Source organism: Esox lucius, chromosome 11 (assembly GCF_011004845.1).
Source record: "Esox lucius isolate fEsoLuc1 chromosome 11, fEsoLuc1.pri, whole genome shotgun sequence".
In the NCBI taxonomy this organism is placed as follows: Eukaryota; Metazoa; Chordata; class Actinopteri; order Esociformes; family Esocidae; genus Esox; species Esox lucius.
In genome coordinates this window covers 8,476,110-8,501,730 of record NC_047579.1, presented here as the reverse complement: position 1 = coordinate 8,501,730, position 25,621 = coordinate 8,476,110, and the positions used below count along the sequence as shown (strand labels likewise).

General features: G+C 42.1%; 1 protein-coding gene across 3 annotated transcripts in view; it reads right to left on the bottom strand.

Moving 5' to 3' along the window:
• Positions 1-25,621, bottom strand: part of LOC106024498 (zinc finger protein 420-like) — a 99,064-nt gene that overhangs the window by 26,474 nt on the left and 46,969 nt on the right. Inside the window, exons 1-2 of one of the 3 annotated variants that reach the window (XM_034295437.1) lie at positions 19,460-21,362; positions 11,517-11,541 (exon numbers count right to left, since the gene is read on the bottom strand). In XM_034295437.1, coding sequence (XP_034151328.1) covers positions 11,517-11,541; positions 19,460-20,751 — 1,317 coding nt within the window. In that variant the 5' untranslated portion in view covers positions 20,752-21,362. Of the gene's footprint in view, positions 1-11,516; positions 11,542-18,711 lie in introns of those variants that run through there. The other 2 variants (XM_034295438.1, XM_029123460.2) reach the window with 2 other exon arrangements.

The following is a 25,621-nucleotide window of genomic DNA, read 5'->3' as shown; positions in this document are numbered from 1 at the left end:
TGTAAAGATAGTTGGACTAAAAAACGATATTTTAGCAAGTTGGAGGAGGAAAGGTAACAACGCATTGAGTATTTTTATCAAAGCAAACAAAGACACGAAAAAAATAAAATGTTCTACCACTTACCGTTTTAGCGAAATTTATGTATATTTGTATTTCACAACAAAGTCACGTCTTAAAAACTAAACCAACGGTCCCAGGATGTACTCGTGCTTTGTTTTCTTCTTCTTGTTCTTCTTCTTGTTTCTTCTTCTTGTCATTTGTTGGCGGATCGCACCCATACAAAAGGTGCATATACTGCCACCTACTGTGCCGGAGGGTGAGGAGGTCCATCCTTCTGTTCAGCCCGGGCTCCCTAAGAAATTTAGACAAAGCCCTTGCCACCACCCCAATTCCCTTCAAAAAAATAAAGAATTGTAAAATTGGCTCTTGGAACAACCACATCCCAGGCGGTGTGTTGATCTTCCGGGACATACTGAACATCCTCCTCATTAGAGCTTGTGCTGTATCCACCCAGGTAAAACAATCACTGTACAACAGACTCTGGGCTGCTTGAAGACAGAATGCCTTGACTCTAGAAGCAATGTCCATCAGACCGTGCCCACCCTCGGGTAGTGGCACACTTTTTCTCAGTGAGTTTCCAAAATTCTTGTCTAAACTTGTGGTAATGGCAGATATTATTCACATTTTTGGCGATTTCAATATTCGTATGGAAAAGTCCAATGACCCTCTTCAGAAGGCCTTTGAAGCCATAATTGACTCAGCTGGTAAAATTGCTTGGTAACATCCAATCATTTAAAAAAATAAAAATAATCATGCCCATGAACTATAGTGAAAGTAAAAGCATTTCCAAACACAAAATGCAACAAGAAATCACAGGATTGGGACTAAACAGTTGTGTGGCCTAAAGAAAACCACTTGTTAGTGAGACTAATCAGATAACCAGAAAAGGAACCAGGTAAGCCTAGTTCTGCCGGCCAGCAATAAAACGAGATATATATAGTTGCCCTCCCTGGATTCGAACCTGGTTTTCCCACTGGGTTTAAACACTACACCCCAGAGGTATACATTTGCCAAGTGTCGGTAAGGCATCTCGACATTAGATCATATTGTCACTCATCAAGCCAAGTTTGAATATTTAGCTAGACACCATTAAGCATTGTCTTAAACTGACAAACGTTACTTATTACGTTTAGGCCCACCACAAATAGCATTTATGTACTGTATGGCTTTTGCCACTAGCCGTTCAAACAGCTTATTAGCCAGTAATAGGCTCATGAGTATCTACTAACTTACTTATAGAAGAGTAACAGGAATCGAGCAATTGCTAGTGAGACTAAAGTTGATCTTTACACTGCCAAAGCAGTTAGTTTTTCTTTCATTCGTGAATTTTATTGATACTATAACTCTCATGATAACTGACTTTTTCGTCAAGTGAAAAGACGAGAGAATCATAGAAACCTCTACTCTTTTACTGCCCAAGTGGTTGTTTGGCAGTCCGTGTCCCTAACCACTACTCTATTTAACAAGGGGTAGTCGAACTGTCACTCCCTAGGAGACATTCACTCTTCTTGGCCGGCTCTGCTTACACGGTTCGGCAAAAAGGCTTCAATTTGCTAGGGAGCATAAAGTTTGTAAAAAGATCATGTGGTCTGATGAGTCCAGATTTACTTTATTCCAGAGCGATGGGCGTGTCAGGGTAAGAAGGGAAGTGCATGAACAAATGCACCAATCATGCATAGTCCCCACTGTATAAGCCTCTGGTGGAAATGTCATGATCTGGGGTTGCTTCAATTGGTCAGGTATAGGCTTAGCAATGTTCTGTGGCATTAAAATGGTGCTAGTTGATGCTATAGATGTGACGTATCATTGCAATATGAAAAGATGAATGCGCATTTGTTTACGAGCTGCCAGACAGGGTAAGAAGCTAACAATTAGCCGAACATTTCTTAACTAGTCAGTATATCATTCTTTGTTTCATGTTGAAACAGTGACACTTAGCTTACATGAAACCCCCTTTTACAGTACTGCGCTGATGAATTCACTGACAGAAACCCTTTCCCTTATCAGCCAATCAGTGTGGGCATTTTATGGTAGCTTGTTTGTGGAACGCAACATCATCCATAGCAATATGGCCAACACTGCCCTTTCTCTTAGCTTAAGATTTCACCCCATTCCTTAGTAAAGGGTAGTCTTAGCAGCTTTGGTTATTGGTTTTAAGAAGAAACTCTTTACTAGGAACCTTTACTGCTGTGTAGGAGGCCTCTTAGTGGTAAGATAAAATGTTTTGTGAATATGGCCCAGACCTATATAACATATTGAGTTTATCACATAAAATGTGACAAACCCTTACTGCTGTGTATCTGAGTCTGTTGTATTTCTGTTGTGTGCTACCAATTATATTACATTATAAACTGGAAAGACACTTGTACGTTTTCATCCTACCTCAACCACACTTCGCTGAGCTGTTTATGTTGGGCTTAATGCCTTCAGAAGACCAGTGGACAGTAGCTCTGGTGAGATTAGTAACATCCTAGTGTCACGACTCCTGGGACTCAGGACAGAGGTAGGATCCAGAAGCAGATACAGACACCAGGGTAAGAGGACAATGATGATGTTTGTCGTAGTAGTCTGAGATGACAGTGGAGATACGTAAGAATTACGTAGGCGGGTATGAATGTATTGTTGGAGGGTGGATAGTGGGTAGCAGTGGTACGAAGTCCGGGAGGCAAGAATGGTCAGAAGGTCAGGCAGGATTCGGTCAACAGAGCGGGGAGTCAGTCCAGGCGAAGTTCGATAACGGGAAGGCAGAAAGGTGGTTGGGAGGGAGGTACAGGACGGGTCTCGGAACAAGGGGGTGGAAACGAACGGGGGAAAAACACGGTGAGCAGAAGATAACAAAAATATGATACTCGGGAAATAGGATAGCTTGCTTAATTAGGTAGAGAACACTGTAATAATTACGTGGCTGTACAATAATCCGGCAGGGACTGAAAGCAGAACTCTCCTATTTATAGGGAGAGTGGCAATCAGCCCCCCAGGTGTGTAGACTAGTGCAGGTGCTCAGGATCAGTGGTGATTATGGGTGCCTTCGTGGAGTGCTGGGAACCAGGAGACTGGTACTCGGGGAGATGTAATGACAGACAAACAGCTCAGGAGGGCAGAGTCCTGACACCTAGTTGTACAAGAATGAACACAATGAACATTTCTGAATACAGGCCTTAAAAGATGGCATTAGCCCATATTATCTTAGAATATAGGCATAGAAATACAAGTCTTAATTTAGAAAGTGAGTGCCTGCCTGTCAACTCCAAATCAAATCAAAGCTCATTGGATAAATTCTCAGTATAAGATGCAAATTTTACACACAAATGCCACTTTGTTTTGGTCAGGGGGTCTTTCATGAAAAACTTGCCCGTGGCTCTGGCAACCGTGGCCTCTGTTTCTGCCTCTTTCTTCTCCGCGGTGGCGCTGTCAGCCTACATGGTTACATTATACATTATCTCACCATCTGTAAAGATGCCAAACACATTTATCATGTTAATACAATACATACCACTGATGAGGTCTGTAACATGTTAATACAATACATACCACTGATGAGGTCTGTAACATGTTAATACAATACATACCACTGATGGGGTCTGTAACATATTAATACAATACATACCACTAATGGGGTCTGTAAAATGTTAATACAAAACATACCACTGATGAGGTCTGTAACATGTTAATACAATACATACCACTGATGGGGTCTGTAACATATTAATACAATACATACCACTAATGGGGTCTGTAAAATGTTAATACAATACATACCACTGATGAGGTCTGTAACATGTTAATACAATACATACCACTGATGGGGTCTGTAACATGTTAATAGAATACATACCACTGATGAGGTCTGTAACATGTTAATACAATACATACCACTGATGGGGTCTGTAACATATTAATACAATACATACCACTAATGGGGTCTGTAAAATGTTAATAGAATACATACCACTGATGAGGTCTGTAACATGTTAATACAATACATACCACTGATGAGGTCTGTAACATGTTAATACAAAACATACCACTAATGGGGTCTGGAACATGTTAATATAATACATACCACTGATGGGGTCTGTAACATGTTAATAGAATACATACCACTGATGAGGTCTGTAACATGTTAATACAATACATACCACTGATGAGGTATGTAACATGTTAATACAATACATACCACTGATGAGGTCTGTAACATGTTAATACAATGCATACCACTGATGAGGTCTGTAACATGTTAATACAATACATACCACTGATGAGGTCTGTAACATGTTAATACAATACATACCACTGATGATATCTGTACACTGTTAATACAATACATACCACTGATGAGGTCTGTAACATGTTAATACAATACATACCACTGATGATGTCTGTACACTGTTAATACAATACATATCACTGATGAGGTATGTAGCATGTTAATACAATACATACCACTGATGAGGTCTGTAACATGTTAATACAATACATATCACTGATGAGGTCTGTAACATGTTAATACAATACATACCACTGATGAGGTCTGTAACATGTTAATACAATACATACCACTGATGAGGTCTGTAACATGTTAATACAATACATATCACTGATGAGGTCTGTAACATGTTAATACAATACATACCACTGATGATGTCTGTACAATGTTAATACAATACATATCACTGATGAGGTATGTAGCATGTTAAAACAATACATACCACTGATGAGGTATGTAGCATGTTAAAACAATACATACCACTGATCGGGTCTGTAACATGTTAATACAATTGTGATGGTAATTCCATCGATCGACACTCTTAAAGGAGTAAGAAACAGAGACAAAATTCTCTTGGCACATTCTAACAGTTTTATTATTATTTGCAAATAAGAGAGACGCGTCAAACGCTTACAAACATAATCGTCCGAGGAGTCTAACATAATACATGAACAGCTCGTATTAATAACAGTCAAAAGGGGTGTGGTAAGTTGTTGCCCATCTGTCTTGTCACATAGGATTTTACCCAAAGGGCGGGCTGTCCCTTATCCTTCCTGCCATAATGTTTACTCTTGTGTTTACCTAAAATGGCCAACTGACCTTACTCCACCCCAAGGACCAAATTCCTAAGGAACAGAAAGGACTGACACCCTTCTTTGTCTAGGCAGGAGGACATGGCCCAAATACCTAATAATCCTCTGATATTATACAGACATGTGTCACAATCAAAGTAAAGATTTACATACCAGCCAATGGAAAGACAGATATTTCTCAAATGTACCTTAGTTCAGAATTTCCATAACAATCCATCCTCTTGATACCAAATCAACCCTTGGTATCACTCCTTAAACAGGTTACTCATTAGGATTAGGATGGATTAGGATGCAACAAAACAGTTCTCTTTAACAACATGACCCAGTCAATATCATTACCCTTAATGATTAGAGAACGGAACAAATCTGAAATGTCTGGATCCTTATTTACATGCTCCTAGACCATTATCTTCGTATTAACTCCAAGACCACACATTTTCATTATACCGAACTATAACATACAGTACAGTAAAGTACATCAAAAACTTTTATGTTAAAATCACTGGTCAAAAGAAATGAGTTCAAGTGACACATTATACTGACAGTATGGGGTATGTAGCATCGACATGTGGGTGTGTAAACACGTATCACTGAATACATCCTTCAATTTGTTACTGGGACAAAGTCCTCTCATGCCAATTACTCAATACACTGAAAGGTCCTCTCATGGTTCCAATTAGATGTACTTCCAAAGTCATCCCAAATGTTCTGCTCCTCCAAACGTCAGACAGTCATTTATGAACCATTTCTTGGCAGGCCGGTGTAACAGAACGTAAAAGTCAGATATATATTCCAAGGTGTTGTCCTTCAAAGCTCAAATGCAGGTTACCATGACACAGCTCTCATCTCAGCCCACCTCACAGTTTTCCTTTAAGCCAAACTCAGTCTCTCTGGGCTCCAACCAGTCCTCTATTGCTGAATCACTTTCAAGTGTCCTGTACCTGTCAGTGAATTCTCCTTGAGAAGATTAGTTGCCCCTGCACCGTACACAATCAGAAATATGTCCATTACATTAGCTTGTTGCATCTTGCTAATGTATTAGAACCCAGTCCTACCAAACACTCAAACCTATATTTCCAATGTCTTTCTGCTTCCTTTGTCTAAATAGATTAGAACAGTTGTAAACAGTAACAGTATAGTTAAAATATTAACATTTAGGGTGCTTCTGTTCTGCTAGTGTAGCAAAGTAACAATTCCACTCTTTTCTATAGTTGGTTTAACAACCAACAAATGACAAAACTACAAAAAGAAGAACAAAAGTTTCCATTTCCTATTACTGTTCCAATTACCCATCATCAGTTAAGATAGTTTGCTTACATTGAAGTATCACTCAAACTCAAAGAGTAGTTCATGAACAATTCTCAGTTCACCTAATCAGATCTCAGTTGGTATATAATTACATCTGATTGTGTTGTATCAGAACGACAATCAAATTCACCATTGCTTCACATAAATGATCAAATACCTTATTCAAATGACGTAACTGTTATTTACCCTTTAATTACTCCACCAAATGTTGCATAGTGTCAGTTTCTGCTAAGCACTGACCCATAAGACATTGTTATCCTGTCATAAATCATGACCCCCCTCTTATATGCCCTATCACCCCAGAGCTCACCCTGGAGTGGGGGACGGTTTACTGACCTAAGGATAACAGACCTTAGTCTTGAAGAATGGTCCCCTTATCAATTAGGGAAAAATATTTTTGTCTCATCATTCACACTGTGAGGGAATTTCTGCAAATTGCTTATAATCCAACGTATTATGAATATATCATTATGCATGTTTAAGTTTAAGTTTATGAAATATTACTGTTTAAGAAATGTTACTAATGTGAAGCCCAGACACACCGGCAGCAACTCCCTACATGATATATTCCACCCACACGCCCAGCTGAACAGTGAGCCGAGCCCTCATCCTGATATGTGCATCTTGACCCAGGGGTCACCACAGGAAGACTCCCTAATATAGTATCTTCCTGTACATGTCCTATACACGGACAGTTGCGAACCTGAAAATGTATGACTTGGAGGGGTGACCCAAAAATGAACCATAAGGTTGTCAGGAGTAAGCACATCTTAATTAAGAACATGCAGAAAGAACTAGAGAACAAGGGAGAGGGCCCCACCTCAGGGGATTCTCCAAAGATGGTCAGATGGCGTTCTGGGTAGAAGTTTTTGTATAAAAGCCACGGTCCTGAGCTCAGTAGTTTGGGGGTGTATCTGCAGAAGGACCTGGCTTTAATGTCTGTCATTCTTGTATGATCTTCATTAAAGTCTATTGGATTCACAAGTTCCTGAGATGAAGTGTTTTTGTTTTAGTCGTTGTGGACTTGAGTTTTCCAACACCTAAAACAAACCATCTGTTTTTTAACATTCCAATGATTGCCTACTAGGACAGAAATTAAGTACATAGGTATACATGTCTATAAAAATAATGAAGAGTCATTGAATATGTAAATAAACATGGAATTGACACTTTCGGTTCCTTCAACTCAACCAGAATAATGAACACCAAGTATTCAATGTAGCTGAACTAGAATACCCAATTTGATAATGTCACCAGTAAGTCTGTTTCTCTTCTAAAGAGTTCAAACACGTCAAAAACCCATTTCAAACAGCCCCCACCCCACACACTGGTGTTTGTGTCAGTCAGTTGAACACTCCAGGGGGTCTGTACCTCTCTTTACAATTTAGACTATGTAAAAATTCTCAACTTGGTTTTCTAGAATTAAACTTGATGCAGAATTACTTTCTCAGTATTAAGTAAAACATGGCAAACTTAGTAAACATGTAAGAAATAACAAAATGTGCTTCCTGCACCTTTTTACCCACTTATTCCATAATGCATGAGATTATTATGATTACTTCCATGATTACTTCATCCCATCAAATTAGTTATTTCTTAGCTAAACAAAGTCAAATTTGGAAGATGTATTCTACTCAACCATAATCATGTTAGATTTTGTATAATTTTTTCCAAAAACCGAAATTAGACCAACACTGTGAAGGGAGGCTGATTTTAACAGATGCCAATCTATTGTTATAACTATGGAAACAGAAAAACTAAATTATTCACGTAACTCTTTAAATACCTATTTAATTCTCTTTGAACTCTAAGTTCAACTCTATTTCATCATAGATAATAATTTCATACAGTCCCCCCCTTCTTTCATGACAGAGTCAACAGAAAATGACTCCAAGCGTGAAAGCAGAACCATGACAGGACGGCCATGAAAAAGAACATTGATAGTTGGGATGAAGCAAACAATCATTCAGTAAAGAGTTGCAAACTGAATACCCATCAAAAAACAACTGTGCCACACAGTCGCTTGTGTGATGGAATTAAAACCCATAAAACCCATAGACAAAGGTGTCTTACCAAGTGAAACAATCCCAAAATTAGGATTTAAAAATGTGCATTTCCACAGGCAACAGCCAAACTAAGTTGTGACAACACAAAGATCATGACTCAAGTAACCTCATAAAGTCTAGGGAATTAGTCCCATGTTAATGAATGTCTATGTCACACCAAACAGTGGCAGTCAGCCAAAATCGCTACTTTCATGCATATGTCATGCAACGACATCAAGATAGTTCTAGCAATTAACAACAGTGGATGACTTTAGGTCTCTACCCTTACTACAAATATGTTTAAAAACAATACATTTCAACAGAAAAGCTATAGTTAGCTTGTATTGAACGTGTGATTAACCCAAAACTAAACCTACCCATGTTGGGAAAATTAACACAGGGGAGAACACCCGAATGTAACCCTTAGTGCTAATACAATGTCATGCTTTCAACTTAGCCGATATCCCACGTTAACTGAAAGTTCTACCCATCTAATATCGTTGCTGTTCACAAAAAAATTGCTTATCTCTCAAGAAAGGCCAACAGAGAACAGATGCATGAAGTCACCATAATCAAGGAACAATCAGGGAGTGATCCCCAAGATTCTCCAACCTAGATCTCTAAATACAGTCACATCAATCTACCCTATTTGTCAGTTTACCAGGTTAGAATTTAAATGCCAGTAACAAGCATCAGGCATGGTCTGAAAACACAAGTATTATCCCAGTTATCATTGTAAATACAAACAAAGTGAAACTACATTAATTGACCAAACCCAATTCAACATTTAAAATAGGATGTCTAATTTTACGGGCTTCCGCTATTCAGGGAATAAACGGGCCGTGGCCATTTTACCCTCTGTTGCAGGCTATGACTATATTGGCTGTGAATCCAGTCTTGATGGAAAACAGCGTGTCATCTTAATGTTAAAGACTGTCTCCATGGTCTGCATTCTACTCCATACAAGGAGAGAGAAACACACTGTTTTAACCCCTCATAACAAAACCACATGTTACCAAATTAGAGAAGCAGCATTGTTCCAATTTCCAATACATCCCTCTAATTAAATTTAGGACATTAGTCTCGTATAAAATCCTACGTTAGCAGGCGAACACCTCCATGTGTGCCAGGCACCAGCACAATACTTGAAGGCAAATTTGAATTTTGCTTATTCGGCACTAAGGCAAGAATCACAGTAACGACGCAATGAATGCCTTCACCCAAGTGTACATCCAAAAAACCAAAACCTGGTAAAAACCTGGTTAAAGCAACACTTCCAGGCTAACGAACAAATACACAAATATTCCACCAAGGAATAAACAATGCAGCCAATCGGAACCCTCGTGCACAGGGAATACCAAAATGGACAAATGCTTTTACTAGGTGTCGACAACAAACAGATATTGACAAATGCCCGGGACTCGGGCCACAATCTCATACAGAACAAGCACAATCGGCACGTGCGCAAATACAACTTCAGTAGTTCAACAACTAATTCAAACCACAAGCTGACCAACAACTTTGGCATTTGACAGGAGCAATCCATACTCCATCCTACAGTCTCTTAAAATGGTGGACATAGAGCCTGATCAAATCTGTAAAGGCCCGAGTGTAACAAGTGGTCGTGCCCCACAACATGGATACGTAACGGTTAACCTCACAGCACCGGGTAGCTGACGGCAACAGGGTTCGCTCCCCCAGTGTCGCTGGAATTCAATCTGAGGACGTCGCACTGCTAACCCACAGGGACCGAATCTCCCCCACCTACCATACAGGCAGTACGAGGAGACATAAGGGCCCAATTCCCCTACTGTCGAAAAGCAAACAAGACATCTTTCTCGCAGTTCGCACAGACAGTTGCACAGAAACCAATTCCACCAACAGAGAGCTGCTTGAAATCCTGCACGAATCTCCCCGAAAAGACAGCATGGTAACGTTACCAGCGATAACAGGACACAGAACAACAACAGCCTTTTATTCACTACAGTTACTATAAATACTATTACTATTAAAAGAAAAGTACTCTTACACACTGAACATTCTCAAAACCACCTATCAACTTCCACAAATCCATCAAACCTGACATACTAAACCCAACCACATAGTTTACTAAAGCATATGAAAGCTGTAACCTCTGCATCCAAACATGTTAGAGGAAAACCAGGATTGTGTTAAGGAATGAACTCACCGATTGGCGTTCCCTGGTCCAACTATTCTGACCGTCAGCACCCCACCTTCAGGCGGCCTAGTGTTCCTGCTTGCTCCCGTTGGGTCGCCCACACTAATCCCACCGGAACACAATACGCCACTGTCCTGTCGAACAGCCGTTCTCAGGTCCTCCTCAGGACAGTCACGAACCCAATGTCCAGTCGAACCACAGCGGTGGCATCCTCTATCATAAATGGTTAGCATAGCCCTTGCCCCTACCCTGGGGCGGCAGCCCGCCTCGGACACCACCGCTGCCACCTCTCCTCCCACTGGCCAGGGTATTCCCCTCCTTGCCCCCCGCAGGCACCCCCAACAAGGCCGAAGTCGGGCAAAACAGCTTATCCAATACAACAGAGTCCGGGCCGTAAAAGAAAACGGGCCGAGGGAGATCTAGGCCGCACGCGGGGACGACTACGCCGACCGTGAGGAAACGTTCCCCACTGAAGTTGTCCCGACGAGCCAGAGGAGACGAAGCAACACCCCATGGGCCCCAAGTAAATGTCGAAGCACCACAGAGGCTGGCTGTCGAAGCGGGGGTCAGGATTGCAGCCCCAGACCCAGCTATCAAGTCCGCTGGGAAGGCTGTGGCTGCTTGAGGCGGAACACCGCGGAAGGGTGGGGATCGGTCAGAAGAATGGCCCAGGTCGGAAACAACCTGAGAAGGGGAAGCTAAAACACAGACCTCAGTAAACCCAACACCACACTGCCGAAATCTGTCATCAGCCTCCTTTTCCCACATAACATAAGCTTTCCAATCAACCTGCCGTCTCTCCTTCCACAACCCATTAATATCCCCCCGCTCATATTCGACCAACTTCGCTCTCAAACCGTACAAACGTTCTAGGCAAAAACTGCCATTCAGCCGAAAGCCCAAAAACCCCCAGAGACACAATTGTTCACACGTCCATACACCATAAACATCAGACATAATTTAAGATTTACTGCCGCAATTACCCATCAAACCTAAGCGAGGTGAAAACGGCGGATTCAGGGCGAACACAAATGGGGCTTCCAAGCTGCCCCCTTTCACCCTGGTAAAAATTTAAGCCTGGGTACCTGTACTGATGAATCCCAAAAATAATTTAAGCTTGGCGCCCTGACTCTCACCCTTTTCGCAGCCAGTCCACGAGCGGGGGAGGATTTGGGCTCCCGGACCCAGTCACCGGCCGTGCACGGATAACCTGCTAGGAAATGATTAAGAGACACCAGGCTAAGTAACCAAGGACGAGCTCCCAAAGTGTGATGGCAATTACATTGATCAGAATTCTTAACGGAGGAAGTACAGAGACAAAATTCTCTTGGCATAATTAAGTTTTCTTTACAAATAGAAAGACGCGTCAAATGCTTACAAACATAATCATCCGAGGAGTCTCTAACTTAATACATGAACAGTCATCAGTACTTATAGTGGAAAAAGGGGTGTGGTAAGATGCTGCCCATCTGTCTTATCCATAAAACACATTCCCCTTGTTCCATCACATATCCTGGGCTTCAAACAAAGGGACAGGCTGTCCTCCCCCACATGGGTAACCTTCTCAACTCCTGAGGAGTCACAATGTCTGGACAAACAACAGATAAACACTAAATGGTTATACAGGTTTATTGATTTATGAGTTACCCTCTAATCTGCTGGTGCCGGTCAAGGATGTCCCCTAGGCAAACACCAGATCCCTCTCGGCATCTTTAACTAGTAACCCATTTATACATGTATAGGACCAAATATACATCAGTTCAAGAATTTCCACAACACCTTCTAAATGCAAGAGAATTTATAGAGAAGAGACATCCTGTGGGCTGTCAAAGTGTTCTTCATTATCATCAGCTGACATTCACTGGCAGCCAATGGGATACATTTCTTTGTAGTTATATTACCAGAGAAGTATGACTAAGAACATAGTCTTGGGAGAAATATGTGCTCACATTTGAAGAGGTTGAATGTTGGAATTGGCTGTTCATTATAAAAGAAAAGTGTTTTCTTCTAGTAGTTTAACAAAATGTTCAGCACAGAAAAGATACCATTGCAATATAATTGCAGTTCTTTATCTGGATTTCTAACATCTCAGTTGCCATTATAAACAGATATATATTATCACCAACTTAGGGGTCTCTATTTTCCTCATGTTCTCATGTTATTGGCAAAATGCAGAGCAACTACTATTACAATTCCTTATTTGCAGCTTGAGATTTTACATCTCGGCAGAACCGTTTAAACTACAAATCACTCTGTATATTCAATGATTTCCTATGTTGGAATTTCAGATATCGGATAGCCTATTCACAACCATTATCAATTATGGGAAATGTTTTAAACCATTTTATTATGGTAGAAATAGTCATTTAGTTAGTTCAGAAGAATATAACCATTGACATACAGTATTAAGTTATCTACAATCTTACTCCATATTGTTTGTAATAATTGATATCTTAAGGATCCATAACATGTCTGATTTGATGTAGCACTAGAAAAGCAACTATATGGACATGTAGTTCGGGACTAAAAGCAATTATGAATACAGTCCTAAAATGCTGATCCTGGCATAATTGAAGTACGGAATGACATTTATTTTCTATGCTATGGCCCATGGCACGCTGCCAAGAGTTCTTTTACAGACAAATTTGAGATTACAAATACGGTAAATCTCAAATTTTCTGGTACTTTACATGTAAGTGACTTTCCCATAGACAACAGATGACTGGCTTTCACATATTGAAGTGAATACATTTAGCAAAGCTAAACATTTAACTCCAAAGCTAGACATTGTAGATTTACTAAAGGTTGTATTTCCATTCAACAGACTGATCTGTTGAAAACCATTTGTCATAATACATGTAGAAATCCATTGGAGAATTAATCCCTTTATGATACAAATAAAGAGCCAGTTTCACAGACACAGATTAAGCCTACTATAGCTCAATGGAGTTTTCTATTGAACTAGATTTTTTTTGTCCTAGACTATGCTTAATCCATGTCTGTGAAAACGACCCAAAAAGTCCAAACACCAATCTAATTAAACCACAATAAGTAATTTTACTATAGTAATGAACCAAGAAACACCAGCAGGTGGAGCAGTTACTGGATAGAGCAAAGGAACGTGAATGCTGGCCCCACCTTATACCGACTGGTCTGGTAGTCAGAAGCTTGGACAAAACCACTGCAAAAGATGGATACAAAAGCAACAATCTTTATTTACACATACAAATTCATAGGACAACATGCTGTAACCAGGGAGACTGTCCTCCACATACAGATATTGGAACCGAAGACTGGCAGGGGCACCAACCATCTCTATCTTGGGTTAGAAGACACACTCAGCAAACTGTGTAAATAGGAATTAACACACCATGGTAAAGATAATCCCAACACACATCACTACAAAGGGGGGTTGCAACACATCTACAAAGGAGGGGGCTAGGGCCATGCAAAATAGCTCACGGTGACTATAACTGAAATTGGCTCAATCTACAAATAGGGGAGTGTAGAAAGAAATAGCATTTGGGTGGATTCCACTGGATTTCAGCTTTGATTTTAGGTATACTGTCAATGAAATCTGGCAACCCTGCCCATACATTATAAGGGTGGGAGAACAACATACCATATTTACTACCAAAAAAAAATACACACAGAAATGTTCTTAGACATGACACGGTAAGCCGTTGAAAAACCTAGCTCCTGTAGCTGACGAGAACCCGCTGTTCTGGGCTTGTGCACCAGCATTAAACTGTTCGGCGTGGTTGACGCGATAGAGGGTCTGGTCCGGTCAAATGCAAGTACTATAATTGTGAAGTAGAAGTGTCTAGCAGCAACAAAAGCCCAGCCACGAAGTGGTAGACCACGCAAACTCACAGATGGGGGCTGCCAAGTGCAGAAGCTTGTAGCGCCTAAAAGGCATATATCACCTGTTGCATCATTCACCACAGAGTTCCACACTGCCTCTGGAAGCAACATCAGCACAAGAACTGTGTGTCTGAAGATTCAAATGGAAGAATGGGTTTTCGATGGTCAAGCAGGTGCAAGCCTCACATCAACATGGGCAATCCCAAGCATCGGCTGGAGGGGTGTAAAGGAGGGATTATGGTCTGGGGCTGTGTTTCAGGGTTTGGACTAGGCCCCTTAGTTCCAGTGAGGGGTCATCTTAATGCTACGGGATAAAAGACATTTTAGACAATTGGGTGCTTCCAATTTTATATGAATAAGAATTAATGGATAATTAACACTTGTGGAGTCTTCATTAGCATTACTTAATAACAGTAGCACATTAATTATGGGCATTTTGTTTCTTATTGTAAAGTGTGATTTGTATGACTATTTATGCTATTAAGAAGTTTACATTGTATATGTACACTCACCTAAAGGATTAGGAACACCTGTTCAATTTCTCATTAATGCAATTATCTAATAAACCAATCACATGGCAGTTGCTTCAATGCATTTAAGGGTGTGGTCCTGGTCAACAAACTGAATGTCAGAATGGGAAAGAAAGGTGATTTAAGCAATTTTGAGTGTGGCATGGTTGTTGGTGCCAGATGGGCCGGTCTGAGTATTTCACAATCTGCTCAGTTACTGGAATTTTCACACACAACCATTTCTAGTGTTTACAAAGAATGGTGTGAAAAGGGAAAAACATCCAGTATGCGGCAGTCCTGTGGGCAAAAATGCCTTGTTGATGCTAGAGGTCAGAGGAGAATGGGCCGACTGATTCAAGCTGATAGAAGAGCAGCTTTGACTGAAATAACCACTCATTACAACCAAGGTATGCAGCAAAGCATTTGTGAAGCCACAACATGCACATCCTTGAGACTGATGGGCTACAACAGCAGAAGACCCCACCGGGTACCACTCATCTCCACTACAAATAAGAAAAAGAGGCTACAATTTGCACGAGCTCACCACAATTGGACAGTTGAAGACTGGAAGAATGTTGCCTGGTCTGATGAGTCTCAATTTCCGTTGAAACATTCAGATTGTAGAGTCAGAATTTGGCGTAAACATAATGAGAACATGGATCCATCATGCCTTGTTACCACTGTGCAGGCTGGTGGTGGTGGTTGTGGTGGTGTAGTGGGGGATGTTTTCTTGGCACACTTTAGGCCCCTAAGTGCCAATTGGGCATCTTTTAAATGCCACGGCTTACCTGAGCATTGTTTCTGACCATGTCCATCCCTTTATGACCACCATATACCCATCCTCTGACGGCTACTTCCAGCAGGATAATGCACCATGTCACAAAGCTCGAATAATTTCAAATTGGTTTCTTGAACATGACAATGAGTTCACTGTACTGAAATGGCCCTCACAATCACCAGATCTCAACCCAATAGAGCATCTTTGGAATGTGGTGGAATGGGAGCTTCGTGCCCTGGATGTGCATCCCACAAATCTCCATCAACTGCAAGATGCTATCCTATCAATATGGGCCAACATTTCTAAAGAATGCTTTCAGCCCCTTGTTGAATCAATGCCACGTAGAATTAAGGCAGTTCTGAAGGCGAAATGGGGTCAAACACAGTATTGGTATGGTGTTCCTAATAATCCTTTAGGTGAGTGTATAACACAGACAGTATTTCAAAAAAAATAAAACATCCCTCACATTTTTGTAAACAAAATCATAAACGCTAAACTTTTGTTTTTGCCCCCATTTATCATGAGCTGAACTCAAAGATCTAAGCCTATTTCTCAAATATTTTTCCAAGATGCTTGTGAACTTTTACCGCAGAAAAATCGAGAGTACTCTAACTAACTGCGCCACAATGGCGGTTGCTCCATAAGCAAACAGGAGGCCCTAAAACTGGTGGTAGCCCTGAAAATCCCTGGTACCCAACTCCCAGCCATTGTAGACCTCCAGCACAAGCAGTGTCTGGCACAGGGCGTGTGGCATCATCTGGGACCCTTCACATCCATGCCACAAACTGTCTGCCCTCCTCCCATCAGGCAGGCAGTACAGGTCTCTTCATTCCAGGACCAACAGGCTCAGGAACAGTTTCTTTCCATCTACTGTAACCCTGCTGAATTCGGACTCATCACTAACCAAACCCACTCTTTGTACTACTGGACTCTGTCACTGCCTTGCAGAGTCTGATAAGTTTTCAGTTGTGTTAGAAATCGGCCGTTTCGTATAGTGGTTGTAATAATTAGCATACCCGTTTGTCAAGGGAGAGAGAAAGTATATTATTTATTGCAGCATTAGAAAGTCTTGTTCATGAGGTTACGGACCTGGTCTTCCTTACACAACCTCAATCTCTTCTCAGTCAATCTCTTCTCACTGTAATGTTGGTTACCAGCTAGCCTATACATTAAGGGCGTTTCAAACTTTTTAGGAGTCAACCCCCATGCCATATGGCCATCGTAAACATTCCTGTCATTAGAGCGCTACCTACTGAGAGATAATCTAAACAGAGAGGTTTCTGTTGTTCTCATTATCTAGGCACATTCACTTCCAATGAAACGTACATTCATATTGTAATTGTTAATGCTCAGATTCTACAGTTAAAGGTACATGTGTACCTCAAGAACCTCATTGCTGCTATTCCTCTATTTCAGTTTCACATGTCATCTTGCATCTTCAATTTGCCTTCATTGCACATTTAGAATTGCCACTGTACTTGCATTTATTCTCAGGTGTTACATACACGTCTACCTCAGGAACCTCATCCCTGAATTTCAGTTGCACATGTTACTCTACAACTTCAATTTGCCTCGATTGCACATTCAGAATGCCATTGAGAATTGCCATTTGTACCCACACAGCTATTTATGCCACTTGTAACACACACTACACTTAATACTTGTACATTTTCTGACCTCCTCTGTTGCCTTAATTGCACATCTAGAATTTCCATTTTTACATTATTTGCATTCTTTGCACATCAATACATTCCACTCATCCCATTCAAACTCTGCCATCTTCTTTTTTCACTTCTGGTTTGACTCAAAATGCATTTTGTTGTACTGTAATTGTTCAATGACAAAGTTGACTTTAATCTAATCTAATTACAAATTGAAGTTTAGGTAAGGATTTTGAGTTTATTAATTTACAGAAAAATGACTACCCCTTTAGCACTGTCAATCATACAACATTTGTGCTCATCTCATTCCTCCCTCAGTCAGGAAATAAATCATATTGCACAGCTCAGTTCCTCTTGATGTGGAGGATTACATTTGATATTTGACCAAATAATGAACAGGCCTTTGTTTAAGGGTCATTATCTGTGAAAGTGATCTCAATTTTTTGATGAGATCTTGGTTTGACAGGATTATAGGCTTGCATCTATCTTGAAGATAATTTACAATGAGCATTGTGATGGCAATTTCTAAAGTCCAAACAATTTACGAAAATGGTAGGTAAGACAGAGGAAAAAACTCAAATGCACAATAAGCAGTTTATTCTTGCAAGGAGAGAATACACAGGTTACAAAGTAACAATGAATAATCTCTAAATTAACACAGGACAACCGTCAGTATTTAAGGGAGGCAAAGGGGTGTGGTAAGATGCAGATGCTACCCATCTGTCTTATGTCAATACAACTCATTCCCTTCGATCTATCACATATCACAAAGCCCCTGTTGTCCTCCCTCCCCCCTGGGTAACCTTCTCAACCCTTGAGGAGGACTTAAAGCATCTGGACAAACTACAGAAAGACACTAATGGGTTATACAGATAGGGTTAATCGTAAATCTGCCTATAATCTGCTGCTACCAGTCAAGGATGCCACCTTAGACAAATACTAGATCCCCCTCTCCCACATTCCACTACTTATCTAAACATGGGGACCCAGTCCTTTAATCAGTAAGAATACATCAGTTTAAGAAATTTCCCTAACAGTATTTAGTGTCCTGTGACAGGGTGGCGCCAACCTGAGCATTCAGGTTAGATTCAGTCCACTTTTGATCCATGAACAAAATGAATGCAACCAGAATTCAGGGGAGAATCTTTATTTAAAATATGATGTTAATTTTCCATAGTTCTTACATATTCTCCAATAATTACAAAGTTAACAGTCTTTTATGCCAGGACACATAGGAGGTGGTCAGGTATCATAGCCAACCATTATACTGTCTATTATCCTGCAGTACATCTCCAATATCTGAGAATAGAACTTAAATACCTGTGTATCATCAGGTAAAGACAGGGTTTCTCACAATGGTATGTCCCAACCTACGGTCCATGGGTCTATTCATATAGTCTATGACAGTCACATGGAAAACTCCTATCAGGAGGTATGGACAGGATGTGTGGGACCCACATTCTATCTATTGTATTTTGATCAGAGTAAATCAGCACTTTGTGTTGTGTTATGTTTCTCACGCCCATATTCTAATAAGACATATCTTCATTTGTGGTAATTTCAAAAACAGACAGTTGAACTGCTTGATGCTGTAAAACAATTGTTTATCCTCTCTGTCAAGCCTGTCAAATGACAAAATTAATCTCCAGTGTCAAATGTCCGGTATTATTGTCCAGTATGTATGCGCTGGTGACATTTAAGACGACCTAAATGAGAGAAACACTTCCCACAATCAGAACAGGAGTAAGGCTTCACACCTGTGTGCAGTCTCTGATGAATACTAAGATCAGATGATCTTATAAAACACTTCCCACAGTCAGAACAGGAGTAAGGCTTCTCTCCAGTATGTATGCGCTGGTGACGTTTAAAGCTACCTAAGCGAGAGAAACACTTCCCACAGTCAGAAAAGGAGTAAGGCTTCTCTCCAGTATGTATGCGCTGGTGAAATTTAAGGTTACCTAATAGAGAGAAACACTTCCCACAGTCAGAACAGGAGTAAGGCTTCTCTCCAGTATGTATGCGCTGGAGTAATTTAAGGATATCTAATCGAAAGAAACTCTTCCCACATTCAGAACAGGAGAAAGGTTTCTCAACTGTGTGCAATCTCTGATGACTAGTAAGATGAGATGATCTTATAAAACACTTCCCACAGTCAGAACAGGAGTAAGGCTTTTCACCAGTATGCAAGCGCTGGTGAACTTTAAGGTGACCTAATTGAGAGAAACACTTCCCACAGTCAGAACAGGCATAAGGCTTCTCTCCAGTATGTATGCGCTGGTGAGTTTTAAGACAACCTAATCGAGAGAAACTTGTCCCACAGACAGAACAGGAGTAAGGCTTCTCTCCAGTATGTATGAGCTGATGTAATTTAAGGATATTTAATCGAAAGAAACTCTTCCCACAGTCAGAACAGGAGAAAGGTTTCTCACCTGTGTGCAATCTCTGATGACTAGTGAGATCAGATGATCTTATGAAACACTTCCCACAGTCAGAACAGGAGTAAGGCTTTTCACCAGTATGCAAGCGCTGGTGAACTTTAAGGTGACCTAATTGAGAGAAACACTTCCCACAGTCAGAACAGTTATAAGGCTTCTCTCCAGTATGTATGCGTTGGTGAGTTTTAAGACAACCTAATCGAGAGAAACTCGTCCCACAGACAGAACAGGAGTAAGGCTTCTCTCCAGTATGTATGCGCTGATGTAATTTAAGGATATTTAATGGAAAGAAACTCTTCCCACAGTCAGAACAGGAGAAAGGTTTCTCACCTGTGTGCAATCTCTGATGACTAGTAAGATCAGATGATCTTATGAAACACTTCCCACAGTCAGAACAGGAGTAAGGCTTTTCACCAGTATGCAAGCGCTGGTGAACTTTAAGGTGACCTAATTGAGAGAAACTGCTCCCACAATAAAAACAGGAGTAAGGTTTTTCACCTGTGTGCAATCTCTGATGACGAACAAGATTAGATGATCTAATGAAACACTTCCCACAGTCAGAACAGGAGAAAGGCTTCTCTCCGATATGTACGCGCTGGTGACGTTTAAGGCTACCTAAATGAGAGAAACTCTTCCCACAGTCAGAACAAGAGTAAGGCCTCACACCTGTGTGCACTCTCTGATGCTTAGTAAAATCAGATGATCTAATGAAATACTTCCCACAGTCAGAACAGCAGAAAGGCTTCTCATCTGTATGTATATTAATGTGTCTTTTTAACCGTGATGATAAATTTTTTTGCTTGTATTCTTCCTGTTGTTTCCCGCCAATCATCTCCACTTCAGGAATCCCATCTGTGAAAGACTTCAGAAGGGATTTATGGACACATTTTGGGACACAAAATGATCAAGTTCAAGCAACTAGCATTATTTCACAGCGTAGTGAAATAGACCTTAATACTGCAGTTAGGGCACATGAATCGTTTCGTGATTTAGTGGCAGAGGCCCTTTTGAAAACTTTGATACAAAACCTTTAAAAGTATTGCTGGGATTAGCCACGCAGGCCGACATTATAACCATTGGAGAAACACAAAAATTTCCTGATGAGAGTGGAGAGTAGGATGTTGTTTGATGGAAGAGAAAAGTCTCAAATAGATACATTTAATGATGCCTTTGACATGTTTTCTCTCAAGTTCCAGACACAGTGTGGAGGCCAAGAGAAACCTGGACAATTTGTTTAATGCACTCCTCTGTAGAGAATCCAAGTCCAAGGTCTCAGTGATTGAGAAGGCCCACATTTGGGTATCTGCATTCCCAGATGAATGTTTAGGACAGGGGTAGGCAAATGAAGGCCTGTGAGTAAAATAGTTTTTAAGGCAAGTCAAACATTATTCAAGCCAGAGATGGGGACAAGTCACACATGGTCAAGTCCAAGCAAGTCTCAAGTCTTAACCATCAAGTCTCGAGTCAAGTCTCAAGTCACAGTTCAGATAAATCAAGCAAGTCAAGTCAAGGGTTCACCCTAAGCAAGTCAAGTCGAGTCCTTATAAGTTTCAAGTCAAGTCAAGTCACAGTACAAAAGAGATGAACACACACACACACACACACACACACACACACTGTCCTCTGTTTCTGACCTGCGCTTGGTGCGAAGCTCGATTTCAAAATCAAATATTTTTCTCCTCCGCGGTACAATTTTTTGCGGGGACGAAGCGGAGGGATCTTGAATCAGCCTGAAAGGGTTGTATTCGCTATAACAACTGCCTCGCTATACCTTATCCCGCTTATTACATGGCTACCTACCAAATAAATCAATAATTTGACACAAAATATTGATTTCAAAAGGAATTTATTGATTTAAAAATGATTGTATTGCTTCCTCTAAAGAAAAAAGTCAGTTCCGTCTCTGGTTAGAATCCTGCTGCGTCCATAGCAACGCGCTGTTTTTCATGGCAACGGTCTGTTATCAAGAAATAACACGCATTCTGCACTGGAATTTAGCCAATTCATGTAATAAGGGCTAATAATAACAACCTTATAAACTACTTATTGTGACTGAAAACTGCCTAATATGTAATTACGCTGTAATTATTCTTGTCTGTATGAGTAAAAAAATAAACCTCTTCGAAATGTTTAGATGCTAGTAATCACATCAGCGCCTCCATGTTAGCCTTTCATGCAATAAAGTTAACTGTTATGGTGTAAGCACAATGCTTTTTAGTTTCCACACGCGCACATTTAAAAAATGTGCACATTTAATACAGACATTATAGCCTACGTGTAATAATATACCTGCCCGCTCTTTTTAAGATGCCCCATTTAAGATGGGGCCCCGGCCTGGCAACCGGGGCCCCACCCTGGAGCCAGGCCCGGGGTTGGGGCTCGTATGCGAGCGCCTGGTGGCCGGGCCTATCCCCATGGGGCCCGGCCAGGCTCAGCCCGAACAAGGGACGTGGGGCCGCTTTCCCGTGGGCTCACCAACTACAGGAAAGACCATAAGGGGTCAGTGCGGAGAGGATCGGGCAGCAGTCGAAGGCGGGGGCCTCGACAACCCAATCCCTGGACACGGAAACTAGCTCTAGGGACATGGAACGTCACCTCGCTGGAGGGGAAGGAGCCTGAGATCGTGCATGAGGTTGAGAGGTTCCGACTAGAGATAGTCGGGATCACCTCAACGCACGGCTTGGGCTCGAGAACTACACTCTTTGAGAAAGGATGGACTCTTCACCACTCTGGAGTTGCCCATGGTGAGAGGCGGCGGGCTGGTGTGGGTTTGGTTATAGCTCCCCAGCGCTGCCGCCATGTGTTGGAGTTTACCCCGGTAAACGAGAGGGTCGTTTCCCTGCACCTACGGGTCAGGGATAGGTCTCACGGTTGTTTGTGCCTACGGGCCAAACGGCAGTGCAGAGTACCCGACCTTCTTGGAGTCTCTGGGAGGGGTGCTGGAAAGTGCTCCGACTGGGGACTCTATCGTTCTACTGGGGGACTTCAACGCACACGTGGGCAACGACAGTGACACCTGGAGGGGCGTGATTGGGAGGAACGGCCCCCCTGATCTGAACCAGAGCAGCTTTCAGTTATTGGATGTCTGAGCTAGTCACAGTTTGTCCATAACGAACACCATGTTCAAGCATAAGGGTGTCCATCAGTGCACGTGGCACCAGGACACCCTAGGCCGTAGGTTGATGATCGACTTTGATGTCGTTTCATCTGACCTGTGGCCGTATGTCTTGGACACTCGGGTGAAGAGAGGGGCAGAGCTATCAACTGATCACCACCCGGTGGTGAGTTGGCTCCGATGGCGGGGGAGGAAGCTGGACAGACTGGTCGAGTCTCCTGTCAGAGAGATCTTTAACTCCTACCTCCGGCAGAGCTTCGACTGGATCCCGAGGGAGGCTGGAGATATTGAGTCCGAGTGGACCATGTTCTCCACCTCCATTGTCGAAGCTCGGAGCTGTGGCCGTAAGGTCTCCGGTGCCTGTCGAGGCGGCAATCTCTGGATGTTGTGGGGCTGTCTTGGTTGATACGCCTGTGCTACATCGCGTGGCGGTCGTGGACAGTGCCTCTGGGATGGCAGACCGGGGTGGTGGTCCCTCTTTTTAAAAAGGGGGACCGGAGGGTGTTCCAACTACAGGGGGATCACACTTCTCAGCCTCCCCGGGAAAGTCTATGCCAGGGAACTGGAGAGGAGAATACAGCCGATAGTAGAACCTCGGATTCATGAAGAAGTGTGGTTTTCGTCCGGGCCGTGGAACACTGGACCAGCTCTATACCCTCTACGGGGTGCTGGAGGGTTTACCCAACCAGTCCACATGTGTTTTGTGGATTTGGAGAAGGCATTCGACTGTGTCCCTCGTGGCATCCTGTGGAGGGTGCTTCGGGAATATGGGGTCCTGAGTCCTTTGCTAAGGGCTTTCAGGTCCCTGTACAACCGAAGCAGGAGCTTGGTCCGCATTGCCGGCAGTAAGTCAGACTTGTTCCCAGTGCATGTTGTACTCCGGCAGGGCTGCCGCCGGTTCTGTTCGTAATTTTTATGGACAGAAATTCTAGGCGCAGCCAGGGGCCGGAGGGTGTCAGGTTTGGGGACCACACAATTTCGTCTCTGCTCTTTGCGGATGATGTTGTCGTGTTGGCCCCTTCAAACCAGGACCTTCAGCATGCACTGGGACGGTTTGCAGACGAGTGTGAAGCGGTGGGGATGAAAATCACTACCTCCAAATCCAAGGCCATGGTCCTCAGTCGGAAAAGGGTGGCTTGCCCACTTCAGGTTGGTGGAGAGTGTTGTGGAAATTTCTTATACAATGTATTCTGATTGTATAAAGGATAGAGTCCCACTGTTAAGATAGGTACAGGAATGTGTGGGACCTGGTATTTGCATAGGGGACATCTATTGTCTGTCCAGATGCAGATCAATGGGTTTTAGGACAGGATAGGAGAAGATATACAACAGGGGGAATAAGGCCAGTTTGCCCCTTTGGGTAAACATTATTGCAGGAAGGATAAGGTGGGGGAAGATAGCATTTGACGTGTGTGATAGAACAAAGGGAAAGGTGTTTGATTGACATGAAACAGATGGCAGCATCTTACCACACCCCTTCTTCCTATGTAATAAATACTGTCGAAATGATGTTTTTATTTAGAAACTATCCACCGTTACTTTGTAACCTGTATACTTTCTCCTTGCAAGCAAGATTAAAACCGTTTATTGCGCAATTGATTTCTCCTGTCTTACCTACCATTTTCATAGAACTTTGGAATTTTAGAAATTGCCATCACAATTTGGGGGCACGTCCGAGATCCTAATCCTGATCGATTTTGAGTCCCTTTCCTAACAGGTTAACCGTGCACGGCCAGAGAAAGCTCTGGAATTCTAGTACCGTCCAGAAAAGGCTTATCCTTTGACGGGCTGAGAAAGAGTGCCTGAAGGGAGCTGTGACTCGTGCTTGATCAGTACAGGTTTCCTGCGGAAATTGAATTTGGGGGTAAGAACGCAATTCGGTTTAAAAACTTAAAGTTGGACTTATAGTTTAAAATCTGCAGTAAAAGGTTGGACCTTTTTAAAATCTCATTTGTGGGCTGACGAGCTTGACTTCGCTTTCTGGTTGTGTTGAGTATAAATTAGATTTACTGGGTAAATCTGAAACATGGGGACGTGCGACAGTAAATCTTTGCCGGTCTCTCGTGTTTACGCTGGACCGGCAAAAATTATCACTGACGTATATGGTGTTTGGACATGTGAACAATGTTTCTTTGAGCGTTATTAGGTTTTCCGGCGACTGGCTTTTTCATTCGGTGATGGATGCGCGGCCTGTCGGGCTGATTGGAGGTAGATGGACGTGGTAACGTATGAAAAGTTGTTTGGAAAGCGTAGGCTACGGTGTGTAGACAGTGTGGAGTATATTGATCTGTGTTGTAGTTTTTTTTGCTCAGGTTAGATGGCTCGTTCTCCTCTGATCGCCCGTCACCCCACCCCGCGGAGTTCAGCTGGACCGATAGGTGGGTCTCTTTGGAGGCCCGATCGGGACACTGCATCGTTGGAGTCATAACGTGGCCAAGCTCTGTGGACTTTTTCGTTGTGAACGTGGAAATGCTGTGGGCCGCTGGAGGCCGTTTTCTGCTCCGCTTTGGAAGTGTTGAGCATGTCTACGAGTTTCAAGAAAAGTTCCAAAAGTGGGGAGTTGTATACACCAGGTGTACACACCCGT